General features: G+C 49.5%; 1 protein-coding gene across 6 annotated transcripts in view; it reads right to left on the bottom strand.

Annotated features, from left to right (window-relative positions):
• The window catches only part of UBE2G1 (ubiquitin conjugating enzyme E2 G1), a 106,746-nt gene extending 97,236 nt beyond the window's left edge, over positions 1-9,510 (bottom strand). For 2 of the 6 annotated variants that reach the window (XR_004430886.1, XR_004430885.1), the window contains exon 1: positions 9,097-9,216. Coding sequence is in view for 1 of the 6 variants with exons in the window: in XM_033185036.1 (XP_033040927.1) it covers positions 9,097-9,142 (46 nt within the window). In the remaining 5 variants the exon portion in view is untranslated. Of the gene's footprint in view, positions 1-2,507; positions 2,523-9,096 lie in introns of those variants that run through there. The other 4 variants (XR_004430883.1, XR_004430884.1, XR_004430887.1 and 1 more) reach the window with 4 other exon arrangements.
• Positions 9,511-12,777: the final 3,267 nt, after the last annotated feature.

Genomic DNA, 12,777 nt, shown 5'->3' with positions numbered 1-12,777 from the left:
CTATAGTCCCAGCTACTCGGAGTCTGAAGTGGGAGGACTGCTGGAGCCCAGGAGTTCGAGGCTGCAGTGAGCTGAGATCACAGCACTGCACTCCAGCCTGGGCAACAGAGTGAGACCCTGTTTCACGAAAACCAAAACACAAAACAAAAACCACACAATGAGATTTCATCTTACACCTATTTGGATGACTTTTATCAAAAAAAAAAAAAAAAAAAGTGTTGGCAAAGATGTGGAAAAATTGGAACCTTCCTTTTACTACTGATGGGATTGTAAAATGGTGCAAGGCCTATGAAAAAGTTTGGAAATTCCTCAAAAAATTAAAGATAGAACTACCCAAAGTAGGTTCATCATTTGTAACATTCTGCTGTGTGATGCTGACAATGAGGGAAGATATGCTTGAGTGGGGGGCAGGAGGTATTTGGGAAATCTCTGTACCTTCTACTCAATCTCACTGAGAACCTGAAGTTGTTCTAAAGAATAGTCTAGGCCGGGTGCGGTGGCTCACGCCTGTAATCCCAGCACTTTGGAAGGCCAAGGCAGGTGGATCACGAGGTCAAGAGATCGAGACCATCCTGGACAACATGGCGAAACCCCAACTCTACTAAAACTACAAAAAAAAAAAAAAAAAAGAAAGAAAAAGAAAAAAAATTAGCTGGGTGTGGCGGTGCGTGCCTGTAGTCCCAACTACTCGGGAGGCTGAGGAAGGAGAATCGCTTGAACCCGAAAGGCAGAGGTTGCAGTGAGCCAGATCCACCACTGCACTCCAGCCTGAAGGCCGAGTAAAACCCCATCTCAAAAAAAAAAAAAAAGAATAGTCTATAGGTTGGACACGGTGGCTCACGCCTGTAATCCAAGCACTTTGGGAGGCTGAGGCAGGTGGATCACCTGAGGTCAGGGGTTCGAGACCAGCTTGGCCAACATGGTGAAACCCCTTTCTACTAAAAATACAAAAATTAGATGGGCGTGGTGGCAGGTGCCTGTAATCCCAGCTACTTGGGAGGCTGAGGCAGGAGAATCACTTGAACCCAGGACACAGAGACTGCAGTGAGCCAAGATCCCGCCACTGCACTCTAGCCTGGGCAACAAGAGCGGAACTCCATCTCAAAAAAAAACAAACAAAAAAAATAGGCTGGATGCGGTGGCTCATGCCTGTGATCCCAGCACTTTGGGAGGCTGAGGCAGGTGGATCACCTGAGGTCAGGAGTTCAAGACCAGCCTGACCAAAATGGAGAAACCCTGTCTCTACTAAAAACACAAAATTAGCCAGGTGTGGTGCATGCCTGTAATCCCAGCTACTCGGGAGGCTGCAGTGGGAGAATCGCTTGAACCCGGGAGGCAAGAGGTTGCGGTGAGCCATGATTGCGCCACTACACTTCAGCCTGGGCAACAAGAGCAAAACTCCGTATCAAAAAAAAAAAAGAAAAGAGGAAAAAGAACTCTTTGCCTAGCGTTACTCTGTCTTAACATAGAAACCCTAGAAAATATATACCTTACATAAGAATATGATAATGTAATTAAAATGCATGTACATTCAAAAGCAAATGAAAACAGTGTCTCCTGACATAAAGAACGTTTTTTAAAAATTCCAATTTGATAAACTTACTTAAAAGCAATCTTGCTTTACAAGATTAAAGCAAACAACAAACAGCTGCCAGGTAAAAATTTAAGTTCTTTGTTTATATCTTTAACATATCCCTAGCCAATAGAAGAGTAGATAAGAAAAGCTAAAGGAAAAAAAGCAAAGACAGAGCAGTAGCAGTTTTTCTAAATCACCGGACATGGGTATAAAGGTTAAATAAAAGGTAAAATAAAATATTTTCCCTTATAAAAATTAACTTGTTGCAAATCTAGAACATAACTTCATAAAAAGAGGTATACATCTCTACAGCAACAGCAGCACATTAGAGTATTTCTTCTAGAAGTTTCTCTGAGGGCCAGAATCTATCAGTGGAACAGCACTGATAAAAACTTCTGATTAGACCGGGCGCGGTGGCTCACACCTGTAATCCCAACACTTTGGGAGGCTAAGGAGGGCAGAGGAGATTGAGACCATCCTGGCCAACATGGTGAAACTCCGTCTCTACTAAAAATACAAAAATAATCCAGGGGTGGTGGCGTGCGCCTGTAGTCCCAGCTACTCAGAAGGCTGAGGCAGTAGAATCACTTGAACCCAGGAGGCAGAGGCTGCAGTAAGCCAAGATCTCGCCACTACACTCCAGCCTGGGAGACAGAACGAGACTCCATCTCAAAAACAAACAAACAAAAAAAAAAACTTCTGATTAACTCAAATTAGCCCAATACTATCTTGCACTAAGGGGAAAAAGTTTACAATGTTCTATTGTAACATTTAAATATCTTATTTCCTGGAACTACATTTTATTCTTTATCATTTATCTGTTTATAATAATCATGTTCATTACCAGAATTCGGAGAATGTTTGCTTTTTGTGATTTGTACTTTTCTGTACCTGAAATGCTGTTAACCATATAAACCTGCACTGTGTTTACCTTGCCAGAGTGTTTCCATAAGCCCACACTTCCTTCTCTGAAGAGTTATTTCCTACAAACCAATGAAAGGTAACATTAGACGTACCCTTAGAAGTCATCTAAATTCTAACAAAAATTTAAATCTAAAAAAAATTTCAATAATTAAGAAATGCCAAATTATTTATCCTAAATCAAACTGATCTCATTAAAAGAGTGCTTAATTAATACTTTACTTGCTTAAAGCAAAAGAATGCCCACACTACAGTTTACCATAATTTGGCATACCCTCCCACCAACAAAAAAATTGTACTGAAGTACCCAAAGCCGAAAGAGGCAAGGATTGAAACTCATCTTGACAGTGCAATCAGACATTCTTCACCTGAGAAAAGGAAGTCAAAAGGCAACAATCGGGGACAGGGCGCAGTGGCGCAGGCCTGTCATCCCAGCACTTTGGGAGGCCGAGGCGGGCGGATCACAAGGTCAGGAGATCGAAACCACCCTGGCTAACATGGTGAAACCCCGTCTCTACTAAAAATGCAAAAAATTAGCCGGGCACGGTGGTGGGCACCTGTAGTCCCAGCTACTGGGGAGTCTGAGGCAGGAGAATGGCGTGAACCCAGGAGGCGGAGCTTGCAGTGAGCCAAGATTACGTCACTACACTCCAGTCTGAGAGACACAGGGAGACTCCCTCTCAAAAAAAAGAAAAAAAAAGGTAACAATGATAGTCACTGGATTAATGATCAGTGCACCTAATTTGACAACTATATGTGAAAGTATCACACAATATAATGTGTATTAACAAACTATATAATAAAACTGGCCTGGCACAGTGGTTCACACCTGTAATCGCAGCACTTTGGGAGGTTGAGGCGGGTGGATCACCTGAGATTGGGAGTTCAAGACCAGCCTCACCAACATGGAAAAACCCTGTCTCCACTAAAAATACAAAACTGACCAGGCATGGTGGCACACGCCTGTCATCCCAGTTAATTGGGAGGCTGAGGAAGGAGAATCGCTTGAACTTGGCGAGGCAGCGGTTGTGGTGAGCCTAGTTCATGCCATTGCACTCCAGCCTGGGCAACAAGAGTGAAGCTCCGTCTCAAAAAAAATACCCATATGCAATAGAGGGGCCGGGTGCAGTGTCTCACACCTGTAATCCCACCACTTTGTAAGGCCAAGGTAGGCAGATCACCTCAGGTCAGGAGTTCAAGATCCGCCTGGCCACCATGGTGAAACCCTGTCTCTACTAAAAATACAAAAATTAGCCAGGCGTGGTGGTGGACACCTGTAATCTCAGCTACTCGGGAGGCTAAGGCAGGAGAATCACTTGAACCCAGGAGGCGGAGGTTGCAGTGAACCAAGATCACACCACTGCACTCCAGACTGGGCGACGGAAAAAGACTCTGTGTTGGGAGAAAAAAAAAGAAAAAAAAAGCAATAGAGGCCAGGCGTGGTGGCTCACGCCAGTAATCCCAGTACTTTGGGAGGTCAAGGCAGGCAGATCACTTGAGGTGAGGAGTTCAAGACCAGCCTGGCCAACATGGTAAAACCCCATCTCTCCTAAAAATACAAAAATTAGCTGGGCATGGTGGCGGGCACCTGTAAGCCTAGCTACTATGGAGGCTGAGGCAAGATAATCCCTTGAATCCAAGAGGCAGAGATTGCAGTGAGCTGAGATTATACCACTGCACTCCAGCCTGGGTGACAGAGTGAGACTCCATCTCAAAAAAATAAAAATAAAATAAATATATAAAGTACTCAGCACAGTGCCTGGTATATGTTAGTCCTCAGTAAATGTTGGCCTATATAAACACACATACAAGAACTTCCCTGAAAAGACACATTTGTCAGCCAGGCGTGATGGCTCATGCCTGTAATTCCAGCACTTTCATGGGACGAGGCAGGTGGATCACCTGAAGTCAGGAGTTCAAGACCAGCCTGGCCAACATGGCAAAAACCCCATCTCTACTAAAAATACAAAAAATTAGCTGGGCATCGTGGCACACACCTGTAATCCCAGCTACTTGGGAGGCTGAGGCACAAGAATCGCTTGAACCCAGGAAGCGGAGGTTGCAGTTAGCCGAGATTGTGCCACTGCACTCTAGCCTGAGCGACAGAGCAAGACTGTGCCAAAAAAAAGAAAAAAAAAAAGGCCGGGCGCGGTGGCTCAAGCCTGTAATCCCAGCACTTTGGGAGGCTGAGACGGGCGGATCACGAGGTCAGGAGATCGAGACCTGGCTAACACAGTGAAACCCCATCTCTACTAAAAAATACAGAAAACCAGCCGGGCGAGGTGGCGGGCGCCTGTAGTCCCAGCTACTCGGGAGGCTGAGGCAGGAGAATGGTGTAAACCCGGGAGGCGGAGCTTGCAGTGAGCTGAGATCCGGCCACTGCACTCCAGCCTGGGCGACAGAGCGAGACTCTGTCTCAAAAAAGAAAAAAAGACAGTTGTCAGTGATGTGTTACTTCCATGAAAAGAACTTGTGGTCAGGGTGAAAAGACTATGCTTTTTTGTACTCTTTGCATTTTTAACCAATGCTTATAATACCTTTTCAAAAGACAAAATGTTTTAAAAGTATCTCTTGTGCTGAGGGATTTCTTAATGTTTAACATAAGGCACTGCAAAACTTGAATTGCCACCGCTGAATTTGCAAAGGAGTAAGTCATAGTCTAATAATATCCACAAGAAATACACAACCTATCTGATTTCATGAATATGTTAGGTGTCTTTATCTGCTTAACAATTAGCCATAATGGTCTTTTCTGAAACATTTTAACTCAGTAATCTTCAACCTGGGATGATTTTGTCCCTCAGGAGACATTTGGCAATAGAGACATTTATGGTTGTCACAACTAAGGGAGGATGCTACTGGCATCTAGTGGGTGAAGGCCACGTATGCTGCTCAACATTCTGTAACACACAGAACAGGCCCGACAACGAGACTCAACCCAAAATGTCAGTGGCGCCAAGACTGAGGAACTCCACAACCCAAGGAACCACTGTGTTCAATTCTCAAAGTAACCAGGTTCTTCATTAGGTTATCAACAAAATATACCCCATATATTCTCCCAAGTAATTAACTTAAATCCTTAAGGACTGACAGACTAGAGGTTCAATAAATGTAGCCACTGCTGGCTATCGTTAAGTTTTTGGAGATTTCATACAAAAATTAGCCTGGCGTGGTAGTACACACCTGTAATCTCAGTTACTGGGGGCAGGTGGGGGTGGGGAGGAGCAGGGAATGGGGCAGGAGACTCGCTTGAACCTGGGAGGTGGAGGTTGCAGTGAACCGAGATTATGTCACTGCACTCCAACCTGCGTGAAAGGTGGTGGTGGCTCACACCTGTAATCCTAGCACTTTGGGAGGCCGAGGTGGGTGAATCACCTGAAGTGAGGAGTTTGAGACCAGCCTGGCCAACATGGTGAAACCCCGTCTCTACTAAAAATACAAAACTTGGCCAGGCATGGTGGCAGGTGCCTGTAATCCCAGCAACTCGGAGGCTGAGGCAGGAGAATCACTTGAACGTGGAGGCAGAAGTTGTCCTGAGCCAAGATCTCGCCACTGCACTCCAGTTTGGGCAACAAAGTAAAAACTCTGTCTCAAAAATAAAATAAAACAAGGCTTTTATTTCACACTCTGTGTAGTTATCAAATCTTTCCAATAAATTTTATATGTTTACATTTCAGTTAAAATTCATTTGCCTTGCCCTACTACTCTGTATATTTTGAGCATGTTAATTAACATGCTTCAAATTTTTCAAAACATATTAAAAACAATCCCATTGTTTCTCATCAAGAAGGCAGGAAAACTTAAATCTGCAGCTAAGTAACTTTACAATGAGGCCTGAAAAAATACAAATTAAATTGCTGTCTCCTCTATCTTAAAGTGTATTTTAGTATGCCCCATCAGAAAGTCAATCATTAATAAAGAGCTTTGGGATGTTTTATTAATATTTGCTATATACATTGTCAAAAAAAAGAGGGCAGAACAGAACCAAGTGACCATCAAAATCTAGAGCTGGTTCAAAAACGGATAGGAAATCGTTTTGACATATTGCTGCTGCTGACACTATTATGTCTTATTTTACTTTCTTAGTAATGCATAACTTCTTCTACACCTTTTAAATGTTTATCTTTTCCATTATGTAAGAATTCAATGTTTTAATACCTAGTACTTCAATGTTGTTTAACAATTCACCACATAAAACTTATTCTGATTAAAGAATTATTAGGGAAATCTTAATTCCCTCCTCCAAACAAAAAAGTATACAGAAAAGGTGTTTATAAATGTCAAGATGCAGACGGGCGCGGTGCTCACGCCTGTAATCCCAACACTTTGGGAGGCCCAGGCGGGCGATCACCAGGTCAGGAGTTGGAGATCAGCCTGGCCAGCATGGTAAAATCCCGCCTCTATCAAAAATACAAAAAATTAGCCGGACGTGGTGGTGCGTGCCTGTAATCCCAGCTACTGGGGAGGCTGAGGCAGGAGAATCACTTGAACCCAGGAGGCGGAGGTTGCAGTGAGCAGAGATGACGCAACTGCACTCCAGCCTGGATGATAGAGCAAGACTCTGCCTCAAAATAAAAAAAAAATAAAGATGAAATAAAGTTCTTCTTTTTTTTTTTTTTTTGAGACAGAGTCTCGCTCTGTCGCCCAGGCTGGAGTGCAGTGGCACGATCTCGGCTCACTGCAAGCTCCGCCTCCCGGGTTCCCGCCATTCTCCTGCCTCAGCCTCCCCAGTAGCTGGGACTACAGGAGCCCGCCACCTCGCCCGGCTAATTTTTTGTATTTTTAGTAGAGACGAGGTTTCACTGTGTTAGCCAGGATGATCTCAATCTCCTGACCTCGTGATCCGCCCGCCTCGGCCTCCCAAAGTGCTGTGATTACAGGCATGAGCCACCGCGTCCGGCCCTTCTTTTTTTTGAAGAGTCTCGCTCTGTTGCCCAGGCTGGAATGCAATGGCGCGATCTCAACTCACTGCAGAGATGCCTCCCGGGTTCAAGCAATTCTCCTGCCTCAGCCTCCCCAGTAGCTGGGATTACATGCGCCCTCCACCACGCCCGAATAATTTTTTGTATTTTTAGTAGTGACAGGTGTTTCGCCACATTGGCTAGGCTGGCCTTGAACTCCTGTCTTCAGGTGATCCGCCCGCCTCAGCTTCCCGAAGTGCTGGGATTACAAGCGTGAGCCACCGCGCCCGGCCTCAGTGCTTTTCTAGTACATAATTTTGATGAGTATCCTGTAGTATCATTAGAACTTCTCCATTCACTGGAAGCGAATTCCCCCGAGCATCTAGAACTTTAATACTTGTCCAAACCTGCTTGCTCATGGTCTAATAATAAACCCAATTATACTATCTATAAGAACCCCTGACAACCTTTTCCTTAAGAAGCTATAAAGGTGATTTAACGAACACCTCAAACTCTTAGTAAATGTATTTCACAGACAGATTTCATCACTCCAGTCTTTGGCTTCTACTGAGGGCTGGAGGCTACTGGTTGTAGAGTGGGTAGGGGGAAGATCGCTTGAACTGAGAATGACACACGCCGGGCGTTGTACAGCAGGGGTAACTGCTGGTTCATTTCTCTTTAAATCTGGCAGCACGTGGGGCTGCATTGTGAAGCCACCAACCCGCCTCCCCCCTTCCACTCCGCACACGGACGTCTCCAGTGCGCATGCTCTGCGCGCACAGTCCTAGCAGAGTAGGAGCCAACCCCCTAAAAAGTCAACCTGGAAGCCGCAAACGGCCGGAGGCCGGGACAATGGGGGAGGGGGGCCGCAGGCTCCTCGGAGAGGCCGACCCGGCCGCCGCCCCGGGCCAGAGTCTGCGGGCGCAGCTCCGGGGTTTGCGGGCCTGCGCAGGAGCCGGAATCGCGGCGAGCACAAAGCCGGGAGCCGGCCAGCGAGCGGCTCTCCCCGCTGCCCGCTCCTACCCTCCCCAAGCCGGGCGGCGCAGCCGGAGCCCGTGCCAGGCGGAGGCAGGCGAGGCGGCGTTCCGCACCCCGCCAGGGTCTCCGGCACCCGCGCGCCCGCGTGGAGGCCGCCGAGGCCGGCGCTTTTGTTGTCGGCCCCAACTCCGCGGACCCAGCGCCGCCCGGGGAGAAGTTTTGTGCGCCTCACCTATCCCGCCAGGGCAGGTCCCTTCCGCCCGCCCTCGTCCCCCACGGCTCAGATACCGAGCCTGGGACTCGCCGCCACGCTGGGCCCGGACGCTCCAGCCGGCCCCGAAGGTCTTGCGACCCCGGCAGCACCTGAGCCCGGGACCCGCCCCTCCAAGCTGGCTGCCCCGGCCTGGGGATCCGCACACAGCCCCTCCCCCGCAACGTCCTACAGAACGGTGGGGGAGGGGGCCGCCTCCTCTCCGATCCCCCGGGCGCCAGGCCCCGTCCCCGGGCCGGAGCTGGGTCGCGTCCCCGCCCCCAATGCCCTCCGAGAGCCAGGCGAGAACGGCTGGGCCCAGCCGGGACCGGAGCCTCGAGGTACCCACCCTCGCAGGCCCGGACCCCTTCGGCCGTGCGGCCGCTGGCCCGGGAGGAGGAGAAGAGGGACCGGGCAGCGGCTGTCTGCGATCGCGGCCGGGCCCGGCGCCCCGCCGCCCGCCTGCTCACCTGCCAGCTGTCTTCGCAGTAGCAGTGCCGACTGCAGCTCCGTCATCCTCCCCGCCGAGGGCCCGGGCTGGCGCCGGGGCTTCCGAAGGGCTGGGGACAGGCTCTGGGGGCGGCTGGAGCGGGGTGTGCCGAGGAACCGGGGCCCCGCGACCGGAGCGCCGGAGCCGAGGGAGGCCGGGCTGAGGCGGCGGGAGCGGCGCCTTGCTGCCGGTGCGAGTCCGCTCGCTTCAGCTCTTTTCACAGCGACTCACGCCCGGAAGGGGAGGGTGCCCGGGCTGCCGCGGCGCGCACTGGGACTTCGCTCGCCCGCTTCCCTCCTTCAACCAGCCCGTCGGCCCCACCGGTGCCTTCCCCCGCCACTGCCTCACTGCGCGCAGGGCCACTCGGCGCAGGCGCGCTGAGACTGCCGACTTGGGAAGCGTCCCGCCCGCTAGCCCGACCCCTCGGCCTCCCGCCCCGCCCCCGGCGGCGGAACCCCGCCCCCTGAGCGCAGCTGTCCCTGTCGCCGCCATTTTGGGAAGGTCGACGCCCGGTTGCCAGCCCAAGTCTCCGCTGGTAGACGCCCCGCGGACGCCATGACAAAGAGGTCGCGGAGGGTCAAATACAGCATCTGGATTGAAGCAGTGGATATGGGAGCGAAGGGGCCAAAAGAAGTGGTAGATGTCTTGTCGTTGGCGAGCACCCAAAAGCCATCTAACACTGCCACATGGTGTGCGAATTAGGAATTGTTAGAAAGCCGAAGTTAGTACTGGTGTGCCCCATTTTTAACTAAACACCAAAATAGAGGCAATATATGCTGATAATTCTCTTTACATGAAGAGTGCACAAAAAGATTTTTTTTTTTAGACCGAATCTCGCTTTGTCGCCCAGGCTGCAGTACAGTGGCGCGATCTCGGCTCACTGCAACCTCCGCCTCCCGGGTTCAAGTGATTCTTCTGCCTCCGCCTCCTGAGTAGCTGGAATTAGAGGCGCCCGCCACCACGCCCGGCAAATTTTTCGTATTTTTAGTAGAGACGGGGTTTCACCATGTTGGCCAGGCTGGGCTCAAACTCCTGGCCTCAAGTGATCCATCCGCCTCAGCCTCCCAAAAGTGCTGGGATTATAGGCATGAGCCACCGCGACCGGCCCTATTATTATTGAGCCCCGCTACCGGCCCTGTTATTATTATTATTTATGGATGGCAATGCTCTCTGTCGCCCAGGCTGGAATGCAGTGATCATAGCTCACTGCAGCTTGGAACTCTTGGGCTTAAGGGATCCTCCCATCTGAGTCTCCTTAGTATCTGGGATTACAGGTACACACCACCATGCCCTGCTATTTTTTTATTTGCTTTATAGAGATGGGGGGTTTCAGCGGGGCGGGGTGGCTCACGCCTGTAATCCCAGCACTTTGAGAGGCCGAGGCGGGTAGATCACCTGAGGTCACGAGTTCGAGATCAGCCTGGCCAACATGGTGAAACCCCATCTCTACTAAAAATATAAAAATTAAGGCCGGGCGCGGTGGCTCAAGCCTGTAATCCCAGCACTTTGGGAGGCCGAGACGGGCGGATCACGAGGTCAGGAGATCAAGACCATCCTGGCTAACACGGTGAAACCCCGTCTACTAAAAAATACAAAAAACTAGCCAGGCAAGATGGCGGGCGCCTGTAGTCCCAGCTACTCGGGAGGCTGAGGCAGGAGAACGGCGTGAACCCGGGAGACGGAGCTTGCAGTGAGCTGAGGTCGGGCCACTGCACTCCAGCCTGGGTCACAGAGCGAGTCTCCGTCTCAAAAAACAAACAAACAAACAAAAAAAATATATAAAAATTAGCCCAGCCTGGTGGCAGGCGCCTATACTCCCAGCTACCTGGGAGGCTGAGACAGGAGAATTGCTTGAACCCGGAGGCAGAGGTTGCAGTGAGCCAAGGTGGTGCCACTGCACTCCAGCCTGGTGGACAGAGACTCCAATTCAAAAAATAAAAAAAAAAGAGAGAGAGAGACAGGGGTCTCTCTGTGTTGCGCAGGCTAGTTTCAAACTCCTGAGCTCAAGCAGTCCTTCCAACTCAGCCTCCCCAAGTGTTAGGATTACAAATGTGAACCACTGCCTCCCTATCAAATAGACCAAAGGGACAATTTTGATGTTTCACTTTAACAAATCAAGGAGATTTCCTTCTATTCCTGCCTTCTGTCGCCCAGGCTGGAGTGCAGGCTCACTGCAACCTCCGCCTCCTGGGTTCCCTGGTTAAAGCAATTCTCCTGCCTCAGACTCCTGAGTAGCTGGGACTACAGGTGCAGGCCTCAAGGCTAGGCTAATTTTCTTTCGTATTTTAATAGAGATGGGGTTTACCATGTTGCCCAGTTTTACTCTGTTTCAAAATGAAACAAAAAAAAAACAAAACACACTTTTTTTGGAGATAGAGTCTTGCTCTGTTGCCCAGGCTGGTCTCGAACTCCTGAGCTCAGGCAATCCGCTTTCCTCGGCCTCCCAAAGTGCTAGGATTATAAGCGAGAGCCACTGCGCCTGGCCTATTCCTAGTTTCTTAAGATTTATTTTTTGTAATAATCTCCAAATCTGGTGAAAGATGAAGGTTGGATAAAGGTTTGGAAATTAAACCTAATCCTCAAACAGTGGGAGGCCCCTGAAAAGTTTTAACTAGGAGTAGAAAAATAGCAGACTTGCATTTTGAATGTTTTGCTGTGGCTGCAGAGAATAGATGAGGGAGGGAAGGTCAAGACCAGTGCCCTGCAGGCTGTGGTGGCTCATGGCTGTAATCCCAATTCTTTGGGAACTCCATGCAGGAGGATCACTTGAGGCCAGGGGTTGGAGACCAGCCTGGGCGACAGAGCAAGACCCTATCTACAAAAAAGTGTGTTTTGTTTTGTTTTGAAACAGTCTCCCTTTGTCACCCAGGCTGGAGTACAGTGGCACGATCTCAGCTCACTGCAACCTCTGCCTCCCGGGTTCAAGTGATTCTCATGCCTCAGCCTCCTGAGTGGCAGGGATTACAGGCCTGTGCCACCAGGCCTGGCAAATTTTTGTATTTTTAGTAGAGACAGGGTTTCACCATCTTGGCCAGGCTGGTCTTAAACTCCTGGGCTCAAGTGATCCACCCGCCTCAGCCTCCTAAAGTAGTGGAATTATAGGCAAGAGACACTGTGCCCAGCCCAAAATATTTTTTTTTTAAATAAAAAATTTAAAAGACCAATGGCCTGGAGACCCTTATGGAGACTGTGGTAGTAAATAAGGCTTGGATTAAGGAGTGTCCATAAAAATATTTAGGCCTTGGTGGCCAGGCGAGGTGGCTCACGTCTGTAATCCCAGCACTTTGGGAGGCCAAGGCAGGTGGATCACGAGGTCGGGAGTTCAAGACCAGCCTGGCCAAAATAATGAAACCCCGTCTCTACTAAAAATACAAAAATTATCTGGGCGTGGTGGCCACCTAATAGTAGTCCCAGCTGCTTGGGAGACTGAGGCAGAAGAATCACTTGAACCCAGAAGACAGAGGTTGCAGTGAGCCGAGATTGCACCACTGTACTCTAGCCTGGGAGACAGAGTGAGACTCCATCTCAAAAAAAAAAAAAAAAGCAAAATTAGCCGGGTGTGGTGGTGCAGGCCTGTAATTCCAGCTACTTGGGAGGTTGAGGCAGGAGAATCGCTTGAACCTGGGAAGGGGAGGTTGCTGTGAGCTGAGACCGTGCCTCT

Source organism: Trachypithecus francoisi, unplaced genomic scaffold, assembly GCF_009764315.1.
Source record: "Trachypithecus francoisi isolate TF-2019V2 unplaced genomic scaffold, Tfra_2.0 Lachesis_group20, whole genome shotgun sequence".
Lineage (NCBI taxonomy): Eukaryota > Metazoa > Chordata > Mammalia > Primates > Cercopithecidae > Trachypithecus > Trachypithecus francoisi.
This window is presented reverse-complemented; position numbering and strand designations above follow the sequence as displayed.